The 24,007-nt window shown below is 47.1% G+C and overlaps 1 protein-coding gene and 5 non-coding genes across 6 annotated transcripts; 3 read left to right on the forward strand and 3 right to left on the reverse strand.

The window, feature by feature from the left end:
• Positions 1 to 3,720: 3,720 nt before the first annotated feature.
• On the reverse strand, positions 3,721 to 13,204 carry PRSS16 (serine protease 16). The gene is made up of 12 exons (XM_028503486.2): positions 13,076 to 13,204; positions 12,840 to 13,000; positions 11,947 to 12,046; positions 11,677 to 11,806; positions 10,275 to 10,398; positions 9,969 to 10,046; positions 9,837 to 9,884; positions 9,048 to 9,338; positions 8,651 to 8,792; positions 5,649 to 5,828; positions 5,407 to 5,552; positions 3,721 to 5,292 (listed from the first exon to the last, which is right to left on the reverse strand). Exons 1-12 carry the CDS (start codon positions 13,143 to 13,145, stop codon positions 5,224 to 5,226), a joined length of 1,539 nt encoding a protein of 512 aa, XP_028359287.1. The 5' UTR covers positions 13,146 to 13,204; the 3' UTR covers positions 3,721 to 5,223.
• Positions 13,205 to 15,670: 2,466 nt separating this feature from the next.
• Positions 15,671 to 15,743, reverse strand: TRNAV-AAC. The gene has a single exon. It is a non-coding gene; the product is annotated as a tRNA-Val (tRNA).
• A 1,574-nt stretch (positions 15,744 to 17,317) lies between these two features.
• On the forward strand, positions 17,318 to 17,400 carry TRNAL-UAA. Its single transcript has one exon. It is a non-coding gene; the product is annotated as a tRNA-Leu (tRNA).
• A 3,432-nt stretch (positions 17,401 to 20,832) lies between these two features.
• On the forward strand, positions 20,833 to 20,905 carry TRNAV-CAC. The gene has a single exon. It is a non-coding gene; the product is annotated as a tRNA-Val (tRNA).
• A 139-nt stretch (positions 20,906 to 21,044) lies between these two features.
• TRNAI-AAU lies at positions 21,045 to 21,118 on the forward strand. Its single transcript has one exon. It is a non-coding gene; the product is annotated as a tRNA-Ile (tRNA).
• Positions 21,119 to 22,868: 1,750 nt separating this feature from the next.
• Positions 22,869 to 22,942, reverse strand: TRNAT-AGU. Its single transcript has one exon. It is a non-coding gene; the product is annotated as a tRNA-Thr (tRNA).
• Between the last annotated feature and the right edge of the window lie 1,065 nt (positions 22,943 to 24,007).

Below are 24,007 nucleotides of genomic sequence, written 5' to 3' on the forward strand. Positions count from 1 at the left end.
AGGTGAAACACCAGGAGAGCCCCGCCTGGGCTGTGGGCTCAGTCCTGCTCTCTCTCCTTCCTGGAGGCTTCCTGCGTGACGGGGCGGCAGCCGCCCTCGCTTCCCAACGAAAGGTAATGTGGATGGAATTTGGATGGATTTTGGATGGGTTACGGAACTCTGGTCGCAGCCTGGTTGGACTAGCCTGGCAGAAGGTGGGAGGGTTGTTCTTCCCTGCGTGTTCCAGAGGAGAGGACCCGTGAGGCAGAGGCGTGCCCTTCTCCCAAAATTGCGTAGCTTGTGTATCCTGTGTTGTTTTGCTTTGTAAACTAACCCTATAGAAAAAAAGGTAATTAAAAACTAACAGGGGAATGACAGAACTCAGGTGTTAAAGAGTTTGGCCTTAATTGATAGGCTTAAGTGACTAATGTGTGTGGAAAACTGTTATTCCAAAATTGTGTACCTTTTGAGTAAAGTCTCCTTTCTTTTATCACCAAAGCTTTGCCTTGCCTGTGCAATTTTCCTTAGGGGTAGCAGCAGGCAGCAGGATGCCAACTGTGGTTTGGTAACACGTGCACTGATTATGATAGTAAAAATTAACTAAATAAGATAGTTTATGTTTGCTTGTTCTTGACCTTTATATAAATCAAAACATATAGTATATACTGTTGTGTGTATGGTTTCTTTGTTTCAAGATAATGACTTTGAGATTAATCAAATTTTGCGTTTACCAGTGATTCATTATTTTTATTGGTAAGTAAAATTCTATTTTTATAAATGTAGCATGATTTGTTTTTACATTTATTGCTAACAGACACTTCCATTGCTTTTAGTTGTAGGTTATAGTGAATAAATCTGGCACAAATATTTTTGTACACATTTTTTCATTGATACATTAACTTTATTTTGGGGGGGATAATGTCTAGGAGAGGAAATGCTGAGTTACAGGTGAGGGGTGTCTGTGTGTAGCAGTCATAGTAAGAGCTTTTATAATTTTACATTCCCACTAACCATGATGGAATGTTCTATATCCTCACCATTTAAACTTTTAGGAGTTTTTGTTTCATTTGGTTGTAACTCAATTGGGTGAAAGTAGTATTTCATTATGGTTTTTTAAAAATTATATTTTGTTGATTATGCTATTACAGTTGTCCTGATTTTCCCCCCTTTGACCTCTCCACCCAGAACCCCCGATTCCCTCAGGCAGTCCCCCCACCATTGTTCACGTCCATGGGTCATGTGTATAAGTTCTTCGGTTATTCCATTTTCTATACTGTACTTTGCATTCCTGTGGTTATTCTGTAATTACCTATTTGTACTTTTTAATCCCCTCACCTCTTCACCCATTCTCCCCCACCCCTCTCCCATCTGGCAACCTTCCAGTAACTAACTTCTTTTTTTCTATCTTTTAAGAGTCTCTCTTAATCTTTAACCTTTGGTCTTTTAATACTGATGTGTCTTGGAGCGGGCCTCTTTGCATCCATCATAATTGGGATTCTCTGCACTTCTTGGACTTGCATGTCTATTTCTTTCACTAAATGAGGGAAGTTTTCTTTCATTATGTTTCGAGATAGATTTTCAATTTCTTGCTCTTTCTCTTCTCCTTATGGCCCCCCATGAGGTGAATGTTGGATCTCTTAAAGTCCCAGAGGCTGTTTGTGCTATCCTCACTTTTTTGAATTCTTTATTCTTTTTGTTGTTCTGTGTGGTTGTGTTTTGCTTTCTTATGTTCCAAATCATTGATTTGATTCTCAGCTTCATCCATTCTACTGTTGTTTCCCTGTAAATTGTTCTTTATTTCACTTAATGTATCCTTTGTTTCTGACTGGGTCTTTTTTTATGCTGCCGAGGTCCTCACTAAGTTCCTTGGGCACCCCCATAAATAGCGTTTTGAACCCTGCATCTGACAGATTGCTTATCTCCACTTCGTTTAGCTCTTTTTGTGAAGTTTTGATCTATTCTTTCATTTGGGCCACATTTCTTTTTCTTCTCATTTTGGCAGCCTCCCTGTGTTTGTTTCTATGTATTAAGTAGAGCTGCTATGACTGCCTGTCTTGGTATTGTGACCTAATGTAGTAGGTGTCCTACAGGGTCCAGGGGCACAGCATTCCTTATGACCCAGGCTTGGTACTCAGGGTACACCCTCCTTTTGTAGTTGAATCTTTGTTGTTGTTGACAGATCAATGGGAGGGATTTGCCAGTCAGCTGCAAGGACTGGTTATGAACTCTGACCACCAACCTCCACCATCTGTGGAGGATCAACAGTGCAGGGGCAGAGTGGTGGTTCTCCAGCGTGGTCTGTAGGTGTCCACTGGGTGCATTGGCCTTGGGGTTTCCCAGGTGGTACAAACCAAGGTCAAATCCCATCTGTGTTTTGCCCGGGACACCCTGCCTGAGATGTAAAGCAGTCTGAGGTGGCTGCTACTTGTACTGGGCTTGGAGATTCCCAGATGAAGCCAAGCTGTGAGGTGAATCTGGTTGCTACAAGGGCTCACTGAAACCATCTGTTGATTTTCTACAGGATTTAGGAGCCAAGACCAGCCATTCTTATGGAAAAGCAGCCTGGGTGGGCCCATAAATTGAGTGGGATAGAGCCTCTGTGGATCTCCAAGGTGGGTCACACAGTGTTAGCTAGGCTGATGGAGTCTTGGATATGGTACCAGCCTACTGGTTCTGTGGGGAGAGGGCTCAGCCAAGGGAAAATGGCCTCTGCTCATCCTAATGCCAGACACTTCAGTCTCTCTCCATATACCACTGGCTCACCTCAAGTTGGTACCCTGGTGCTGGAGCTCAGAGGGAGCAAGTCTGAGTAGGTGAGTCCATGTGTGGGTTCCCCAAGAGGAACTGCTTAGGGCTCCAGCAGCCTCCTCGACCAACCCAATCCTTCTGTTTTTGCAGACAGAATTAGTGGCGACTTATCTTCCTGGCACTACAATCCTGGGCTGACAGGCCTGGTGTGGGTCTGGGACTTCTCACTCCCGAGATATCCCTCCCAAATTTTTATCCACATGGGTGTGGGGCCAGCTCATTCTGTGTCCACACCCCTCCTACCAGTCCGGATAGATGTTGTTTCTTCAATTCTGTAGTTGTCAGACTTCCATTCAACTTGGTTTTTGATGTTCTGGAGTGATAGCTGTTCTATATTTTAGTTGTAATTTTGATGTGGTTGTGCGAAGAGGTGAGCCATGTCTTCTGATGTCACCATCTTGACTGGAAGCCTCATTGTGGTTTTAATTCACCTTTCTCTACTGGTTAAATAGGTTGGGCATTTTTTTCATGTGATTATTGGCTATACATGCACTTTTTAAATTGAAGTACTTATGCAAGTGCTTTGCTCATTTGTTACTCACTTGTCTTCTAAAAAAAAACTATTCATTGTTGACTTTATCACAGATGTCCTTGTTCCTTCCCTGGCCCCCTCTGCTCACCTCCACCCAGCCCTCATCTCAGCTTCCTTCTGGTCATGACCGCATGATTGTTTGTGTCTATGAGTGCCTTTTTATTGGTGTCTGGCCCTTCTTTAAATAACCTGGACCAAGCCTGTCATCAGATATATGTATTATGCATGTTTTCCCTCAGTCTTTTGCTTGTCTTTCCATTTCTTAATGATGTTTTTTAATGAGATTTTTTGATAATGTTCAATTTGTCACTTTTAATGTATTTTATGCATTTTTTTTTCCTAAGAAATATTTGTCTACTGCTAGGTCATAAAGAAGTTTTCTATTTTTTAATTTAGTTTTAGATTTAGATCTATGATCCCTCTTGTATCAGTTTTGGGGTTTGGTGTGAGATGGGTATGAGGTTAATTTTTTCCCCAAGTGCTGAAGTTCTGAGAATGCTTGACAAGAGAAAGCAGCCCACACCAAACACATGCCCATCAGATATTAAGTGGAAAAGAAGTTTGCAAAGGACATCGAGAAAAAATGCACCCAGCAAGCAAGAAGGAGATGAAGGATATGTCAAGAGTTGAGGTTAGAGCTCATCCTTTCACTTCTCAGCAGGCACCGAGGACCGTGGTGTGTCAGACTACAGTGGACATGGTGAGTACATCAATGGAGGCACTGAGACTCGGCTTTAGAATAAAAAATAGCTGCCCCTCAGGGTTTGGAGTCACAAAAGGCAGAGAATGACTTCCTCACAGGGGAACAGGCATCAGGGCTTCTCTCACCAGCTCCATGTTCCTGACTTGCTGTTCTGTGGGCCCTACTTACCAGCTCTCTGACTTGTGACCTGTTGGCTGCTGCTCACGGTGGGGAACTGGTGCCTGGCTGAGCCAGGCTAAGAGGACCCTTGGGTTCAGGCCCATCCTCCCCGAACCCCAGGGTGTCACCATCTGGAAGGTTTCACCAGAGCCCTAAATCCCTAGCGTTAGAAGCTGGAAGAGTCAGAGAATGACATTTGATTTTGGAAAAAGTTGGTGAGTGACAGGTTTAGGAGTAGGACTAAAAGAGAGACAGACAGAGAAGGACAAATATTAAGTGACGGGAAGAACAATACAGGCGGTGGGGATGAGCATAAGACAGAAACAGAGAGAGCCTCAGAAGACAGAAAGACTTGGAAGACAGTGAAGGAGAACAGGGAACGTCTGAGGGAGGGAAACAGAGGCAGAGATAGAAAAAGAAAGCGACACAGAGACCAAAGTGAGACATAGAAACTGAGTAATGGAGATAACCAGGACAGAGCAGGAGAGAGAGGAGGATAGCAGAGACACACTGAGAGAGGCACAGAGAGAAATAAACAGAGAAACAGACTAAGACACACAGAGAAATGAAGGTGCTTGGGCAACAGGAGGAGACTGAGACAAACAGAGACAGACAAGACAGAGAGGAAGTGACTAAGGAAGAGGGGCACAGTGGGAGGAGGGTGGGAAGCAGACAGGGCAGAGCCTGAGGTCCAGAGAGAGACACGCACAAGGCAGCCAGCCAGGGAGCTGAGCAGAATTGGAGCCAATCAGCAGAGGGAGGGCACCACCATATAGAGTGACATTTCTGACATTTGACTTTAAAATACCAACATTCACAATGAGAATAATCATCCACTTATATTTACAGAATGCTATCTGAAATAAAGCAGGTTTAGTTGGGAGTGAGGGTGGTTGCAGACACAACTCAGTTATATGCAGAACAGGGGCTGAATCCCAATTCCTGGGAATTCCTCTTTCTAAGCCAGCTGCTTTCTTCTGTCCAGTGAACAAATATGTCCTGGTCTGGGAGTGCCACGCAGGGAATCGTGAGGGTGTGGGACTCAGAGCCCACCCCTAAGAGGGCTCCTTTTGGCCAGCCTGAGCCAAGTCTGCAGCTGCTGAAAGATGCTCTGCGGAGAGGTGTGGAGAATTTTGAAAGTCAGATCCTAGCACCAGTGAGGGCAGGAACATGCAAATTGTATGCAAATACAAATGTAAATCACCCAGAGCTTTCTCTTTCTTACCTGGCGCCCTTGGCGGAGGCTGGGGGTGTCTGAGGGGCTCTCAGGTGCCATGTCCGAGCAGTGAGAGGCACTAGGGATGAGGAGGGCTGACACTGAGGGTCCCAAGGCCTGTGTTACACTGAGCACATGCCAGGGGTCTGCATCCCCTAGCAAAAAAAAAAAAAAGAGAGAGAGAGAGAGAATGGTGTGCTGAGTTGGGGCAAGGGGGAGACTTCAGGGTCAGGTTTTGATGGCATGCTCACCATTAACGAACAGCACCTGGGTGGCCCCTGGTGTCTGGCCACCATAGTAGGAGTTGGTCTGGGTCACAGCCTGGACCATGGATGAGGTTGAAAGCCCGAACACCTTCTCACACAGCTCTAGCTGGGAGGGCAGTGCTGGGAGCTGGGAGAAAGGGCATCTAGGGCCTTGACAGGTGACATCTGTGGAGGGAGACTTCTGTAACTGTGGGGTATGAACCCAACTCTCTAGTATCCTTCAATAATCATTTACAGAGCTCTCCCTAGTAGTGACCAATGAGTTCACAGACCTGCCAGAGACAACCCCCATGCCCCAGATTGTGATGGCCCAGAATGATGGGGCTGTGATGGGACAGTAATAAGGATAAAACAAAATGACTGCATATGAAAAATAGGGTATATGCTCTCACTGGAAGCACATATGAAGTATGGAGATGCATCTGGTTGAGGGACAAGAAAATAGAGTGTGTTTTTTGGATAAGGAAGGATATAAAGAACTTTTTCTTTGTAAGAAGGAAAAAGCAAAGTAATTTTGTCCAAAAGTAAAATGATAAAAAAATATGAAAAAGACAAAAACTGAAAGGTATATATAAGTTGCAGAAGATTTGTGGAAGCTGCAGAAAGTTTGTGGAGGGATCTATAAAAATAATTGTATGTATGGTCAAGCTAACTAAGATTGGGAGGGTAACTAAGTCAGTTGCATCACTCGTATGTATGTGAACTCTCACCAGGTCTTCAACCATGGCCATTTCAAAGTGTTATCATTAGACACAGTTACTGTTTTACTCTGATGCTTTGGAAAAAATGTTCCTATGAATATGTTTCATCTTCAAAGAGGCAACTTTAAAAACATAACACTGAACTGCATAAAGATTTATAGAACTCTAAAAAACTGGATCATAAAACTACCACCAAAAATATCAAGGTCAACAAAAATAACATGGGCCTAAATGAACTGAGAAGGATGACTATGATTTTTATATGAAGTATTACTAGATTTTGATCTTTGTTTTTCAGATATAAGAATTTTTTACCCTAAACTACCTATGACCTACAACAATTCGGTAAGTTACACTTTTGCAAGCAGAATTAAAACAACTTTTTTCCTTCCTACCTGATCTGTCTGGAATTTCAGGTACTCTTAACTAATCCTCATGTAACCATATTTAAAGATGTTAACTCTTAGATTCATGTTTCCAAGTTAAAGAAAGTTTCCTGCACCTAACTGGACTGTTCAAACAACGGAGGGCTTAAACTTAATGATTACTAGGAAGTGAAGCAGGCAGCACCTGTTGTGGACAAGTCACCCAAGATTCCAGGCCTGGCCTGTGAAATCTATGCCTTCCTAAAATACGGGGATCAAGCACTCCCTATAATAGTTATTGCTTCCTTTGCCCTCTGATTTCTGACTAGAAAGATAACTCAACATGGGACATCATCTTTAAACCTATTTCCCAGGTCAAAACATGCAGCTGATCACACACATAGTCAAGACTGTTCAATGCCTGGCAATGTCAGCTCTAGTAAAGGTACTAGAATTTTCTCTTGGACAGGTATTGCAGTGACTGCCACAGTAATAGCCAACCAGGAAAAAGCTTTCAATTTCCTTAAGTGAGTTGTATTAGACAATAACATTGCTCTTAACCATATCCTGGCTGAACAAGAATGGGTTTGCTCTATTGTAAATACTTCCTGTTGTACTTGGTCTGGCAAAACAGAGACAGAACTAGATACAATCTGAGCACAAGTCAAATGATTAAATATGGTTCCCACTGACACCTCATGGTCCTCTAATATCTTCAGTTGACTGCCCTCAGGTATGGATCGTGGTTTAGAATTCTACAAATGGGACTTAACATTTTGTTTATTATTATAGAAAGTTCTGTTATAAGTCTTTGTGTTTTATACAGCTTGATGTTATAAGGACACTACTCTGGCAATACTCTGACAATGATTGCTCGATGTTTTGAAATGATCACCAAAGCCTACAAAATTTTCATGTAAGAAACCCCCAGAAACTACAGAAGATGTTTCTATGCCCTTAAAGAAACCTAACGGTAAAGCCTTACTCTGTTCTGGAGCTCTCGTTGTTCAAATGTGGGCTCAGAACCCTGAAAAACCACTTTCCCTCCTGCATGGGACACGACACACCATGAATGAACCTTCCTGCTGACAAAGACTGACAATGACATAATACACACAAAATGAGCCACTCGACAACTAAGAACCAAAGATGGTTTAATAACTGATCAGTGCTGCTTTCCAGTAGTTGATCAGCAATGTTTTTGAGGAAAGATCTTGGTGGAAAAGGAAAAATGTGCCCCAGCTAGATGGCTCAGTTGGTTGGAGCATTGTCCTGCACACCAAAAGGTTGCAGGTTCGAGCCTGGGTCAGGATGCACATGGGAGGCAACCAATCAATGTTTCTCTCTCTCTTTTCCTCTCTCTAAATATATATATATATATATATATATATCCTTGAGGAGTTTTAAAAAAGAAGCATAAAAATATGTAATAATATAAACAGCCTCTTTAAAATGGAGTCAGAGCTTCCATGACAGAGGAACTGCTTTGCATGTCTTATACCTCTAACCTTTGGATGTTAAACAGGGGAAAATAACCTTTGGCCTGGGCCTAAAGCAACATTGTGCCCCAAAGAACTGTTTGCAAAGATAACAAGAAAGCAGATAGTATGATGGCTATTGGACTGAAAAATAAAACATTCTTTATGATGTTAATTCACTGTGTTAGCTTATCTGCACCAATAGAAGTAAATGCCTTCCTTCTCTTGATGTAATTTTTCCCTTCCCTTTCTCACAAATACCTTTTGTCTCTGTCTGCTAATTGGAAAACTATTTAGGTTTCTGCATGAATGAGTGCTTCTCATACAGGTATTCTTATTGACCTCAAATAAATGCTTGTTACCTATCCCCTATCACTTCAATAGGCATTTGGGGCAGGGTGGGGGAGGTGGTTATCAGAGGTGAGAGTAAGCCAGGCACTCACAGAAGCCAAACTCAGTACATGTCTGGTACAACCACTGGCGGTCACCCACGCGGGACACTTGGGGTTCTGTGACCCTCAGCTGGGCCAAGGTCTCTGCTCGGGAAACGCTTAAACACCTCTGGCCCAGGCTGTGTAGGACAACCTACAAGTCAAAGGTCAGATATCAGAAGAGGAGTTCCTGAGTTGTCCTGGGAGTCTATGATTAGAGGGGTAGGTGCCTGTGTATTAGAGGTTAAGGTGGGAGATGACTGGGACTTTATTACCTGTGAGACCTTGGGCAAGTGACGCACGAGAAAAGTAAGGCTCAGAAAGGTTCACAGCTGCCCAAGATTGCACAGAGGAGGTGGAGCAGCGGCCCTGGTGGGCTGACCCTCTCACTGTGCTTAGGGCGACTCACCTGCACAGCCCGACGCAGCCCGCGGTAAGGCGCCAGGTGGCTGCCGTTGCCCTTGCCCTCGAGGAGGAGTCCACAGAGCTGTCGCACGCTCAGCGGCGCCCCCGTCTGCCCGTCATACTGCACTGCACCTCCCACCAGAGCCTGTAGAGCCTCCAGCAGTTCCTCCCGGTCCTCTGGGCGGCCCAGGGGCGTGCAAGCTCCCAGCTCCGCCCTCAGTGCCTTCCGGGCCGCCCCTCCCGCGCGCAGCCGGCGCCCCACCTCCGCGAAGGCGGCGGACACCGCAGCGCGGCACTGCGGGGGGAAGAGGCAGTGTCGGCGGAGCCCACCTGGGCCTGAGCCCCACCTGTCTCTTCCAGCATCATCATCCTAGGCTCTGGATTTCCCGGAGCCTGACCCTCCCTCGGGAGCAGAACTCTGTGGTCCGAGGGCCGGCACTGAGGGCCACCTCCTGGGGGCGGGGGAATCGTCCCCCAGACCCCGCCCCACACTGAGCCTCGTCTGCTGATAGGGTCGTCTCTCCTCAGGCTCCGCCCCACACTGAGCCTCGTCTGCTGATAGGGTCGTCTCTCCTCAGGCTCCGCCCCACACTGAGCCTCACCTGCTGATAGGCTCTTTCGGGCCCCGCCCCTCCTCACTCCGCCTAGTTGAAGCTCCTCCCTTCGGATGGTGGCAGTTCTGCTCTGCCCCAGCGCCCCGCTAGGGTCCGTCCTTCTCTCCGGGTTCCCGCCTCCCCCTCCCCCTCCGCTCCCCCCCCCCCCCCCCCCCCCCCTCGGGCTGGGCCGCTCCTACTTCCGGGGACCCGCCGACGGCCGCGCTCGTGAGGCTCCGAGACACCACCTGCGGTGGGAGCGCGGGAGGAGAGGCGCCTCAGGGACCTGGCCGCTGAGACCCGCCTCCGCCCGCGCCCGCCCGCGCCCGCACCTCGTTGTACGCGGAGAAGTCCAGCACGGCCCGCACCGGGGCCGAGGAGGCGACCGCGGCGAAGAGGAGATGCGGGAACTGCGGGGGAGAAGTCGTCAGGCGGGCTGAGGGCCGCACTCGGCCTCCCGCCCTGTGCCCCGCGGTCCTCGGGGGCCCCGGCGAGCCCCGCCCGCTGTACCCGGGACCCGCGTGAAGACGGCTCTGGAAAGCGCTCCTGGGGGGGGGGAGGGTGCGGGGAGAGCGTGTTCCTTTCACCGGAGACCGGACCGCGAGCCCACCCCGCCCACCCCCGAGGGGTCCCGGGACCTTCAGCCGCGCCCAGGCGGCCAGGGAGCCGGCGTAGGAGCCTCCGAAGCAGACCCAGGGGCTGGAGGCGGAGACGTTGAGGAGGCGGGAGAGCGCCAGGCGGGCGGAGGCCACGTCGGCCAGCCTGGGTGGAGGGGGGGCCGGTCGGTCATCTCTGGGGCCCCTGAGGGTTCCCGGCTCTGTGCGGGCGAGGGCGGGGGCTGCCCAGACGCCAGGGCTGCTTTCTCCCGGGGTGCCTCGGGGGACTTCGCTCACTGTATTCCGACAGCGCCTGGGCCAGGGGACACCCCTCCTTTCCTTCCAGATGAGGGCGGAGAGGGAAAACATCTCAAACCCGACCAATACGGGAGGGCGGGGACAGTCAGGGAGAGTTCCTCAGGAGGAGAAGGGGTCCTGAGCTGGGTAGGTTCGAGTACTGGGGGAGGGAGAGACAGCTCTGACATCTCCTTTTCTGTCTTGGGCATTCTCTCCTCCCCGACCTTTCTGAAAGGGTTTGCAGTTAGTGCCATCCTATGGCCCTTAGATCTGGTTTGGCAGCGGGAGGGAGTGTTATAAGGGGGCTAAATGGTAATGGAAAGACATACAATTTAAATTTTTTTAAAAAAAGAAACTGATATACCTTGTGAAAAGATTGGGGACAGGGAATAACCTAGAGGCAAAGAGATACAGAAATGGAGACTAGCGTGAGACAGAAAAGGACAAAGAGGGTTGGACAGACAGACAGCAAGCAGGAGAGAGAGACAAGTGTGGGGAGAACAATGCCGCAGGTGAGAGGAGAGCAGGTGGGGTTGTTGATAGGAGTAGGATGCCCTGAAGGAGGTGAGGCGGGGAGCCGTGCAATGTATGGGGAGCCCACTCCTTGCAGAAGCGAGGGTTTAGAGGGTCAAGACAGCAATGTGCCTGAGTGTCCGCAGCGCAGCAAGGGCGGCAGCGCAGCTGGAGCCGGGGGAGAAAGTGGAGGTCAGAGTTCACTGAGAGCCAGGGCCATAAAGCCCCGAGGCCGCTGTAAAGATTCGACTGTACTGTGAGATGAGAGATGGGGCGGGGGGATTGAAGTAGGGAGAGTGGTCATCCGGTCTGTGCTCTACTGATCACTCTGGCTTCATCTGGAGAACAGACCTGACTGCAGGAGCCAAGGGAAGAAAGGGAGACCAGTGAGGAGGCTGTGTCATCCAGGCCAGAGACCTGGTGGTCTGGACCAGTAGCCACAGTGAGATGGAATGAGAGAAGAATACAGTGTAGGAGAAAGAAAGTGGTAGGCCGGGGTAGAGACCCAGAGAGGGAGAGAGAAGAATAAGATGCTGAAACACAGAAGAAAACATGAGCCAAAGACTCAAGGTGAACTTCAGGCATTGGAGGGCAGACACAGGATATCCCCAGGCCCGTGGTCCCAAACACTTACGCATGGCGGCTGGACAAGAATCGGAGTTGGGTCATGCTCAGGCCCCCAGCAGGTATACTCAGACCATAAAATCTGTGTTCCAGGCCTAGCACCAGGGCCCCCAAGGCTGGGGCTAGGGCTGCAGGGTGCCCTGTGAAGAGTATGGAAGGGGGTGTGCGGTGGGTGTAAGCCCTTGCAGCCCTCAGGTGTTGAGGCACGGCAGTATGCAGCTACCCTTCCTGGCCTCCACCAGCTTCCTAGCTAGGGTAGGGACCTACCCTAGCTCCTTACCTCTCATCACTGAGCCCGGCCCAAGGCTGCCCTCGCCCCCAAGATGCAGGAATATGGGTCCATCCTGGCCGGCCCAGTGCTGGTCGTTTATCCAGTACCGCTAGGAGGTGGGATGAGGAAGAAGAAACAGGACTGTGAGCATTCTGACCTATTCTTTATTTCCTGTTTGTCGCAGTCTGTCTCCCTTACTGGGTCTTTCTTTATATACTTAGTGGCATCTGAAACAGGCTTGTTTATTTATGTGTTCATTTCCAGCCTGTTTGTCTCCCCATCCAGAATGCAAGACCTACAAGAGCAGATGTTTCTGTCTACTTTTTCTCTTATATGCCCAAGGTCAATGATAGTGGCAAGAACATGGTAGGCACCTGTCATATATTGAAATAATAATTGTAGAATAAGTAACAAGTGCAGGTGGATTTAGGAATAGCACCTAGTTGAGATGACCTTTGGAGACTGTGCACAGAGTAGCTGTGAAAAATGGGAAGTTTGCCTATTTATTCAATAGATATCTTCAAGTGCCTCTTGTAAGCCAGGGCTGGTTCCAAATCTCTGCTGCCTGTTGAGAGCTGGTGCTGGGTTTAGTGTTTAATCTGAAGAACAGGGGAGCTGAGGGGCAGTGAAGAGAGAGAGAGAGAATGAGAATTGAAAGACAGGACTGGAGGAACAAAAAAAAAGTAGGAGACTGGGGAAAGAATTGGGGAAATGGGGACATCAGGCACATCTAAGACACAGGTGGCTGGACTAAAGGCCATAAGGGGTACCAACAGCAACACCGGGTGACGCTGAGGAGCAGAGAGGTGGGGAGACGTGTGGAGACAGGGGAAGAACGGAGGCTGAGGGACAGAGTGGAGAGGAAAGGAGAGGGCAGTGGACTCCCCCTCCCCTGGCCTCACCTGTAGGAAGGACCTCCTGTCGGATGCGTTGAAGGGGTCCAGCGGCTGCTCCAGCCACCCCTCTTTAGGGAGGGTTGTGGTCCCTGGGTCCAGGCTTAGTCTCAGGACAGAGCTCTCCTGAACTCGCCGAACGTGTGCACCGAGGCGCCTAAGAAGAGAAGCTGTGGGTCGAAGAGGGGAGGGAGTCAGGCTGAGCCACCTTAGGACTCCCTACCTGATCGTCAACCTCCTCCTACCTGGAGCTGAGGACCCGCAGAGGGAAACCAGGAGCAGAGGGCTCAGCCACAAGGCAGGGCCCACGGCCATGCTATCCAGTGCTCTGCGCAAGGGCTCTAGGGATCTTCATCACGTCCCCAGGGCTGGCCTTTAGATTTATAGTCTTTCCTCAGGAGCTTAGGGGTGTGTGTGTGTGTGTGTGTGTGTGTGTGTGTGGTTTTTGTTTTCTTTTCCTTTCAGACGCTTGTCCCAGGACAGGTCAAGCGTCTGTAGGAGCCACCAACGCGGGGCAGGGACGCCAGAGTCTGTGTCTAGAGGACTGATGATGTGGCACCTGGATATCCAATTTCTTCTCTCTGCTGCTGATTTCTCCTCTCTGGTCCCGTGACCTCCCTTCCTCGATCCCTCAGTCTCCCATCATCATGCAACAGTCCTCTCCCCTCTCCCTGCCCCCGTCCTTCAGTCGTTAAAATGGGCTAAACGAGAAAGTCTCCTTTGAAAAGAAGGATGTTCTTAGTTCTGAACACACAGGAATGTTAGCGAGCTTTTTGTTCCCTTAAGTTAAGAAACAATTCTGGCAGCTGGCTGGTTAGCTCAGTTGGTTAAGAGTGTGGTGGTGATAATGCTAAAGTCACGGGTTCGATGCTAGGGTTTCCCTCCTTACGTATCTAATTTTGCTGCAGTTACTTCACACATGGAAAATAGCCTCTCCGATGTAAAATGAGGCTTAAATGTTGACTCCATTTCTTAATCCTCAGCAGTGACACCTACCTTTTTTTTGTCCCTCTCTTCAAAAGAAGGAAAAAAAACCCAACTTGTGATAAAAGTGGCATAAAGCCTTCAAATAGAAATTTTAGTAAAGAGAATGAGGGTAGGAGAGTAGGGGTGGCCCCGGAGGGGAGGTGTGTGTCCGGTGGCCATTGATCAGACGAGCGCCACGGTTTCCTTGGATCCATTAGCGCTTCATCTCTCTGGCTTCCTCCTCCTCTGCACTGCTGAAATTGATTCTTCTCCTTGTTAAAAGAATCACAGTCAGACACAGTGCATATTTTCCTTTTCTTCCTTTCTTAAAAAAATTAAATTATCGGTAGTCTTCCACCAGAATTTCTGCCCATGGCGACAGATTTTTTCTTCGTCTGGATCTTCAGCACCAAGGAGAGTTCTGAACACACGAGGCATTCGGTAAATATTGTATTTGAAGAGCAAGTCAGAGTGTGTTTTCAAAAGTTGGGATTTTGTTTGCGAATCTGATTAATACACCTGTGTAAAGGAACCAAAGCCTACCAAATTCACCGTTATGACAAAACGATGTGCTTGCAAAGGCCACATTACTGTATAGAATACACAAGAATTTCAGAAGTGAAAAATTAGTGACAAGTATAATCCCAGCAAAAATGACATTTAGACGTTTCAGATTTGACAAAGGGGCATTTTCGAAGGGTGGTGAAGTTAAAGACGGAGCTCATTTAAGGGGAGAGCAATGTCAGGAAAGCACAGTCCCTTCCGGAGAGCCAGTGGCTGATGTGAGCCAGGGGGCACTGGAATCCAGCACTTTCATGGCCTGAATGGCTGACAGAACCTGGCTACTTGGGAAAGATGATGTTGTTTGGCACTCAAAAGCTGTTTATTGAACTGAGTCCATCTCTCCCTGGCTGTCTTTCATGAGGCTGGGGTTGAAAGTGATTGGCTGTCTTCCAAACATATGTTCACAAGATGGTTATCAATGATAGATGGACTTGGTTCTGGTGGCCACCTGTTATGGTTAAAGAACAGTCCATCTTTTCCTAAGTGTGTGATCAGTTTACATTTGCAGCATTTTACTTTGGCCTAAAGTAAAGGCCAAAGTCCGTCCTTCCTTCCTTCCTTCCTTCCTGTCTCTCTCAATACCCAAGTAATGTATATTAAAAACACCAATTTTATCTCGGAGCTTAACTTTCATTTCAGCGATGGGATAAAAAGCATAGATGAAGTTAAGGAGAGGGTGAGGATGGGCCATGATCATAGCATGGATGATGGCAGAGTTGGGGATACAACACTGGAATATAGGGAGTACATAAATGGGTAATAAAAAGACAATTTTTATTTTGGCCTTTGTGCATCAGTTCAGCTAGAAATAATCTGTTATGTGTGGTGGGCACTAAGTCATGTAGATGCTCTTCACTGCTTAAGATCCTTCCAACGTCTCGTTTTACCAGAGTAAAGACCAAAGTCCTTAAACAGTGACCTCACAAGCCTCCACGTGCTCTGTCCCTTTCATTCTCTACCTCTGCCTGCTCGGCCCATCCCGCGCAGTTACAGTGGCTTCCTGACCCCCCTGCACACATCAGCCACACCCCTGTCTCCGGGCTGCTCTCTCCGTGTCCTGACCAGGGCCGATGGGGGTCGCCCCCGTCTGAGGACCGCCACTGCGTCCAGGCGCCATCAGCTCTGCCCGGATGGACAGGGTAGAAGATTACTCGTTCAGCTAGGTGAGATCTTATATAATTCTTGTAATATAAAGTCCGGGACTGTAAATAGACAGCGAAAATTTCAGATTTGGTGGAAATAGACCTAAAGAGATCCAGATAGAAAACTTCTGGGGGGAAAAAAGCATGAAAAAGACCAACCTCACAAGCTGTTTCCGCCCGGTTTCGAACCGGGGACCTTTCGCGTGTTAGGCGAACGTGATAACCACTACACTACGGAAACACCGCCGCAGGGAACCCCTGCATTTTAGGGTGTTAGAGTTAACGTTGAATGCGCTCCCTGGCATCCGCGAAGTCTGAGCCCATCACTCAGCACGTGCTGCTCCCGGAGCCCCGGGAACAGGCCGAGCACCGGGCTGGGGAGCTCAGGCGCCCGGGAAATTTCATTTCAAGAAATGTCGCGGCATGGATATAAAAACTAGGGGTGGGTGGAAATGGGAGGGAGGAGAGGAAGGCTGGGTGGGTGGGTTGGGATGGGAGTAAAAGATAGAAAATTGTACTGCAACAACAATTAAAATTAAAAATATATTTTTAAAAAAGAAATGCCGCGGTATGTTCTGCGCTCATTCCTCTGACTCTCGTCTCTCGGTGACTGTAATTACCCTTTAGGAGCTGGGCCGACTGGCCGAGCTCCGAGGACAAAGGCACTTTTCTGTCCCGTTCTCTGTCTCTATTGTCACTGCTCTGAGACGTGTACACTCGTGTCTTATGTGCCGGGACGTCTCACAGCTGGAAGGTGACCTCCGTGGTGCACCCCATTCCCACTGTCCCAAGTCACCGTGCTTCCCGGGACTGAAGCTGCCTGCCTTTCACTGGTCTCTAACTGCCCCCCCCCCCCCCCCCCCCCCCCCACACACAGAGAAGGCGCCGAGTAAAGTGTTTTGTCCACAGACTCGCCATGAGGGAAGGGGTCCCCAAGCTGATCGAAATGATGTTTGTACATAGTGACTTAGTTACAATAAAGTTGCTGCCTGGAATGACAGCTATGAAAGTCACAGGGATTTCTCACAGAATAGGGGCATCCTCTCTGGTCTTAATGGTCGGCGAGTACTCGCTGAGGGAAGCCGTGTGACTCAAACGGGAGGAGGCTGAAGGGCCGACGAACCGAGAGCAGATTCCTGCACCGGGTGAACCTGGACCAGAGCCTGGGTGGGTCTGAGAGCTCCGATTCGAGGTGTGAACCAGAGCTCGCTTTTCTTCCTCCCTTTTTCTCGTGGAAATTCGTCCCCCTGACAGTAAGTAAAATGACGCGTAGGGGGTACAGAGCTCAGGGAGACCCTCCACAGTAGGAATTTAGATTTAACGTGAATGTGATGGGCAGCGAAGAGTCTACCGTTCCAAGACAAACGTGACAATTTCCATTTCCATCCAAAGACCTCTTGGCTTTGGTGTAAATGAATACTTTGAAAGAAGCCCACAGCGATCAGCCATATGTACTTTTACTGTTGGGGGTTAGTCCTCATCTTTCCTTGCTGAGCACGTCCGCCCTCGCAGACGAAGTTCCTGGACAAGCCCTCCTGCCCCTAGGGTGAGCCGGTTGCTGCAGAGCAGTCTCCCAAGCCCCAGCCTTTGCGGAGGGTGGGCAACACTGAAAAGGCATCTTTCCAGGGAAGGTTGGGCTCCCTTTCTTTCGACCACCTTGCGGGGTGGAGTTGGGAGCGGGCGCAGGACACTGAATATTTTCTGCTCCTTGAGTGTCAAATGGCCTCACAAATTTATTATTCATAATCTTCCAGGAACTAGCAAATCTAGTTAGTGCTAACTTGGTAACATTTAAGAAGAAAGCTCCATGCCGCCACCGGGATGGCCGAGTGGTTAAGGCGTTGGACTTAAGATCCAATGGATGCATATCCGCGTGGGTTCGAACCCCACTCCCGGTAGCTTCTCACTAAGCGCTCTTTTACCTGAAAACAAATACTTAGATAAACCGAAAACTGGACTAATTCAGATTTTCCAACCTAACTGTCTAAAATAGTTGGCTTTGGGTAACTTACATATAATGTAATTACATATTTGTACTGAAATCTATCTTGGTTGTTTTCTGTGTTTCCCTTTTGCTCTTTGTTTCTTAAGTGTTTCTTTGTCTCTTTGAAATATATGAACATTTTTCATGATTTGATTTCATCTCAACTATTTGTACTTTACAACAATCTTTAGTGCATTCCCTGGGATTCTCTGTACACAACTTCAATTAATCAGCCTGCTTTCAAATAATATCATGCTGTTCCTGTGTAGCGGGAGCTCACTCCCTCCTATATTTTGTTTCATTGTCATCATACATTTTGCTTTCATGTACATTGTTACTGTACAGCATGTTTCTACTGCTTTTGCTTTATGTAATCAATTATTTTTAGTGTGATTAAAATTGGGAAATTTTCTTATTTGCACCTACATTGTAACCATTTCTGTAGATATTATTTCCTTTGTATCTCTCTGGGCTCATATTTCTTCTTCCCAAATAACTTCTTATAATATTTCCTATTTACAGATCTGCTAGTAATATACTCTTCAGTGTTTGTTTGTTTGTCTGAAAATATCTTTTTTTCCTTCCCTTTTGGAAAATATTTTTTGTTTGGTAAAAAATGTTAGGTTAAAAGTTATGTTTTGTTTTAACTTGGTCCCTCAGCACTTTAAAATGTCATTCCATTGTCTTCTGGCATACCTAACTTCTGATGAGAAGTCTTCTGTTCTTTTTTTTTTTTAATTTTTTTAAAAGATTTTATTTATTTATTTTTAGAGAGGGAAGGGAGGAAGAGGGAGGGAGAGAGAGAGAGAGAGAGAGAGAGAGAGAGAGAGAGAGAGGGAGAGAGAGAGAGAGAGAGAGAGAGAGAGAGAGGGAGAGAGGGAGAGAGAGAGAGAAGCATCAATGTGTGGTTGCTGGGGGTTATGGCCTGCAACCCAGGCATGTACCCTGGCTGGGAATTGAACCTGGGACACTTTGGTTCCCAGTCCGCACTCAATCCACTGAGCTATGCCAGCCAGGGCTGTGTTCTTTTTATCTTTTTTTTTTTCAGCTACATGTAACATGTATTTTGTCTTTGGGTGCCTTCAATATCACCACTCTCTCTTTTTGGAGGAGGGTGTGGTCAGCAGTTTAAATATGATGTAAATAGGGTTTTTTCTTCTCTTCTATATGTATTGCTTGTGGTTCTCTGACCTATTTGGAGCTGTGGTTTGATGTATTTCATTACTTTGTGAAATTTCTCATTGGATCTTCAAATATTTTTTTCTGCTCTTTTCTTTTCTTTCTTCATCTTCTAGGAATCCAATTATAAATATATTAGACCATTTGACATTAATTCATAGCTCTTTTCATTTTTCATTCTTTTTTTTTCTCTTGGCATTTCAGCTTGGGTAGCATCTAATCACCTACTTTCAAGTTCATCACTTCTTTCCTCAGCTCTCTAGTCCACTAGCATATTAAAGAAATTCTTTGCCCTGACAGGTGTGGCTCAGTTGGTTGGGCATGCTCCTGCAAAGTGAAAGATCCCTAGTTCCAGTCCTGGTCAGGGCCTAGGGTCCTGTTGGGACACATACAAAACCCCATCTCCTTCTCCTTCCCTCTCCCTCTCTTTAAATGAATGAATGAATGAAATCTTTAAAAGCATTTTTAATCTCTGTTAGTATGTGTGTGTTTTGAGTCTTTAGTGTATCAATTTGATTTTTAGTTTCCAACAATCTACTGAAATTTCTCTTGCTTATGTATGCAGTCCATCTTTTCCACTAGAGCCTTTAAAATATTAATCATGAGTATTTTAGTTCCAGCATGTGGGGCATATCTGAATCTCCTCTTGACAATACATTGTTTTTTTCCAGCATGTTGATAGTTCCAGCATGTGGGGCATATCTGAATCTCCTCTTGACAATACATTGTTTTTTCTTGTCTGATAATTTTTCGTTTGCCATCAGACATAGTGTGTAGGACTGTAGAGGGTGAGGTAGTGTTTATGCCTGGAAATGGGCATGTCCCTTTTTGTAGGCTATTAACGTGTGAGGCTGAATCCATTTAAGCAGAAGTCGGGATATTTTTGTGCTTACTGTTGTTGCGAATTTTTGGGTGCATACCTGCCTTCAAATTCCTCTGGCTTTGCTTTGGGTTTAGGTTGGGGTTTAGTTTTCTGGAGTGCTTTCTAGTGTTTTTGCTCTACTCTGAACTTTAGGCCTCGCCTGCCTGCATGGGTTTCAGAGAGGACCTCTCTGTGGCCTGTTACCTTTCCCCAGGGGTAGACCTGTTGCTTGGGTTTGGTCCTCATGCAGTGGGATTGTGCCAGGGTCTGCTGCAGTTCAGCCTCAGTCTCGGCGCCATGTACCCAGATGTGGAGGTGGGGCTTTCTCAGTCACCCGCTCTTCCCAGGAAGTTGGCATTCTCTAATTGTCGGGGCCCGATAAAGTTTTCTGACACTCCGCCAGGGTAAGCAATTTTATTCTTTTATACTTTCTCCAGTTGCCGTGAGTTTCCCGTCCCCCTGATGTAACGGTATTTGTTGCCACTCCCTTAGCAGTGAGATATCTTTTGTTTGGGGGTGCACCCTCACCTCTGTGGGCCTGGACTATGGAGCAAGCATCCTCTGGCCTCCCACCCTGCCCAGTCTGTCCTGTGATATTCGGCACATGTTTCAATCTCCTTTGGAGGATGTCGATCCCAGGGGTTCTGTACTCACAGCCGGCCCACACTTGGCCTTGAGCAATTCATTATAAATACTGATCTTGAGCTGCACTTTCCTGGCCCTCTTGCATGAAAGACCCATCTCCCTCCACTGTTATCAGGTGAACCAGTGTTCACATCCCACCTCTGCTTGGAAGCACCTCAGCTCTCTCAGGGGTTCACGGAAGGTTGAGTTTAGGGTGAACGCTGGAGTCCTCTAGGCTTTTAGTCTGAAAATAAATGACGGCATCCTGTTCATTGCCTCCCACACGATTCTGGGCATCCAGCACGATGACAAATCACAGTAGGTCACAGACAGACCTACTTATGCTAACAGCACATGGAAGTCAGGCTTTTGTCTCCCTACCCGATGACCCACACTAACAAGGTAAAAAGGGGTGCGTTGTTAAGGCATAAACACAAAAGAACAATAACAGGAAAGTAAAGAGTAGCAGCAAAATTTAAAAACCAAATGGCTGAAAGATGAGTGTGATACTCAAAGAAAGCTTTGTTTTAAGCCAGAATTGAAGTTAATAAACATGTAACTTATTTCATGGAAACCAACTGCCAACGCTGAAGAAATGGGTGGTTGCATTTAGAACGAAAGTAGGTCCGGGCCTCACTTGCACTTCTTCCCACATGGGAGGGGCGCGAGCAGCAGGCAGGAGTTTCCGTAGTGTAGTGGTTATCACGTTCGCCTCACACGCGAAAGGTCCCCGGTTCGAAACCGGGCGGAAACACGTTTTTCCTGAAGTGCCCTTGATTTCAGAAATTTCAACTTGTATATATATATGTCTCAAATTTTTGCGAAAGAACAATGTCGTGACCTTAGTCGCACAAATCTTTAGAAAGGCTAAGGGAAGGCCTTTACCAGCGGGCGGCCGGTTAGCTCAGTTGGTTAGAGCGTGGTGCTAATAACGCCAAGGTCGCGGGTTCGATCCCCGTACGGGCCAGCACTACTTTTCCACATCCACCTTCTTGCGGTCACTGCTCACATCCTGTATCAGCTTCTCGCCACCGAACGATTTGATTGGTCACTTGACTTTTGTGTGTTCTGTTTTTAGTCTATGAGAGATACCGTAGGAAAGGCCTCCTCGCACCGCTCTGTGCAAAGCTTGAGGGAAGAGCTGGGGAGGAGTTGGAGAAAGCTCTTCCTTCGCTGGTGCTCTGGCTTAGTGGTCTCTGGACCGTACCGCGGTGTGAGGGGCGCAGATTCCAGCCCGCGTCGACCGGGGGCACAGTTCAGGGTTTCTTCTCCGGACCCTAGTGCGGAGCTCAGACCGGCGGCGACGTCTGACCGTTTCCCCGGTCGTTTGAGATTTGAGTGACACGAGGGGTGCGCGATGGACACGGAGAGCACTGCTTCCGCCACCTGCTGCTCTCCTTGCTCGTGTCCCTTCGGTTCCCAGGACAACTTTACTTCTTGTCTTGATTACACAAGGACCCACGTAAAGTCTCTGCCAGGGACAGGTAGGGGCTCAAGAAACCCAGGAAGGTGGGGTTCCCTCTGCGTGGCGGCTGCTGCCTCCTCCAGGAGAGGGACAGTGACCAGCTCGAAGGCAACGCCGGGGAAAAGTCAAAATATTAATAAGGGGCACTTAGTACCCCATTGTATGTTAGATGATGTGCTTAGCGAGTTCAAGTACGGAAGGGCCCGACAGACCTGGCTGCAGGAACCTGTGCCCGGCGGCAGCTGCGCGGGCGTCTTTTCTGTGACGCGTTCAGCCCTTTGTTTACTGCACGCGCTCTCAGGGAAGCGTGAAAGTAACAAACTAATTCTGTATAGGTGACAAAAGACTCAAAATGGGTGGTTGTAATTAATTTATTGCTCATAATTTTCAAAAGCGAAAGAACTGATGAAGGTCAGCAATACAGAACAAACATAACGCCTCTAACAAGGAATTTTGGTTGTTCCTGCGGCATACAAAACGTGCTAACGGCCAGTGCATCTTATTCATCCACGTCTTGGCCACTGTGAATAGTACTGCAATGAACATAGGGGCACATATACCTTTACAAATAAATGTGTGTGTGTACGTGTTTTGATAGATATCCAGAAGAGGGTTTGCTGGGTCATATGGTAACTCTATTCTTAATTCTTAAAGGACCCTCCCTACTGTTTTCCACAGTGGCTGTATATTCCCACCAACAGTGAATGAGGGTCCCTTCTCTCCACATTCTCCCTAACAGTTATTTCTTATCTTATTGCTAATAACCATTCTAACATGTGTGAGGTGCCATCTCATTTTGGTTTTGACTTGCATTTTCCTAATAGCTAATGAAGTTGAGCATCTTTTTAATATATTTGTTGTCCATTTGTATGTCTTCTCAGGAAAGGTGTTCAGATTCTCTGCCCATTTTTTAAAAAGTGGATTGTTTGTTATGTTGTTGCTGAGTTATATGCGTTCTTTATATATTTTGAAGTTCCTTTTGCTGTGCAGAAGGTTTTTAATTTGCCGTAGTCCCATTCATTTATTTTTGCCTTTACCTCCCTTGCCTTTGAAACTCATCCTTTTCTATCAACTACAGAAACCATATTCATTTTCCCTTCATGCTAGTCCCTGATATTGCGATGCAATTATCTGACCTTGTATAATTGAAAGAATAATTCAGTATAGGCTTAATGAGCTATATCAATTCCTTAATGCCTTTCTACTTTATTTAATGGTATGTACCCAGTTGAAAATACAAAACCAAACAAGAAGGCCCCGCTGGGATTCGAACCCAGGATCTCCTGTTTACTAGACAGGCGCTTTGACCAGCTAAGCCACAGGGCCCCCTTTTAGGTAAATGTTCAGTTATATCATATTTGTAACGTTTTTTGTGAACTGTAGTAATTTGCCAGACCTATTTGATTTTCTGACAGAGAACACATCTTGTTTTTCAATTCCTTCTAAAGCAGAAAATCAACATTAAAAATAAATGCATTCTGTACTGCAGTATTTTAAAAATGATCTTAAATTCAGATGAATGAAATTCCTATTTCATGGTGACTGTTGCCCTCTAGAGGAAATGATGGAGATTGCATCACATTTTAAATTTGTTTCTCTATTATTTACGTAAATCTTTTTGGCCACAAATGTTGAGCCATTATTGTATTTCAGGTACTTTTTTAGATATTGACGGTAGAACAGCGAACAAACACACAAAACCTTCTCCTATAGAATTTGTATTCTAGAGGAAGGTAAAGAGAGCAAGTTTTAAAAACTTGGTCTCCATACTCCAAGCATACGAGCAATGCCAGAACCAATTCGGCAGTCGCCAGGTGACAGAGCCCACGATGCCACCTTCTGAGCTAATTCACTGCACGTGGCAAGACTGTAACACTCCTTGTGTCTCATCTAACCTGCACGAGAAAGGAAGCAAAGCTGAGGACACACGGATTCGGAGGAGACTGGCATCTCCCCCAGACCGGGCCCCGTCGGGCCCCTCCTTCAAGGACAGCCTGGGCCTCGGGATCTGCGGCTCCCCGTGGGGCCGTGGGGCCGCAGGAGGGAACGCTGGGGGGCCCCCGTCCTGTTCTGCTTTGGAACTGACTTGGTTCCTGTCCTCAGAGACTTTAAAACTGAGCGGGGGGTTTGGACTTATGTATTTCCGTTGTCCCCGTGTCCTGCTTGCTGCCACTCCTCTCCTCATAAGCAACATTTCTAACTTGTTTATCTTACATCTGCATCATTTTGATCACATGTATTTTTTAAACAAAGTTGACTTTTTGTATGTGTGCATATATTACACATTTATGTAAACGGTACAGTATATATTCTTATGCTTTTAAAAAAGCATTGTGACTTTAAAATCCATCTACGTTGCCCTGTGTACACCTATCATTGTTTCTACCTGCT

This window comes from Phyllostomus discolor, chromosome 14, assembly GCF_004126475.2.
Source record: "Phyllostomus discolor isolate MPI-MPIP mPhyDis1 chromosome 14, mPhyDis1.pri.v3, whole genome shotgun sequence".
NCBI classification, from domain to species: domain Eukaryota; kingdom Metazoa; phylum Chordata; class Mammalia; order Chiroptera; family Phyllostomidae; genus Phyllostomus; species Phyllostomus discolor.

What these genes read in the sequence shown, in the direction of transcription:
- PRSS16 (XM_028503486.2), bottom strand. Translation starts at nt 13,145, where the DNA reads ATGGCCGTGGGCCCTGCCTTGTGGCTGAGCCCTCTGCTCCTGGTTTCC. An exon ending in ACAGGAGGTCCTTCCTACAG is followed by an intron (nt 12,047 to 12,839) that starts GTGAGGCCAGGG and finishes CCCACCTCCTAG; the next exon opens with CGGTACTGGATAAACGACCA. An exon ending in GGCTGCGTCGGGCTGTGCAG is followed by an intron (nt 8,793 to 9,047) that starts GTGAGTCGCCCT and finishes TTTGACTTGTAG; the next exon opens with GTTGTCCTACACAGCCTGGG.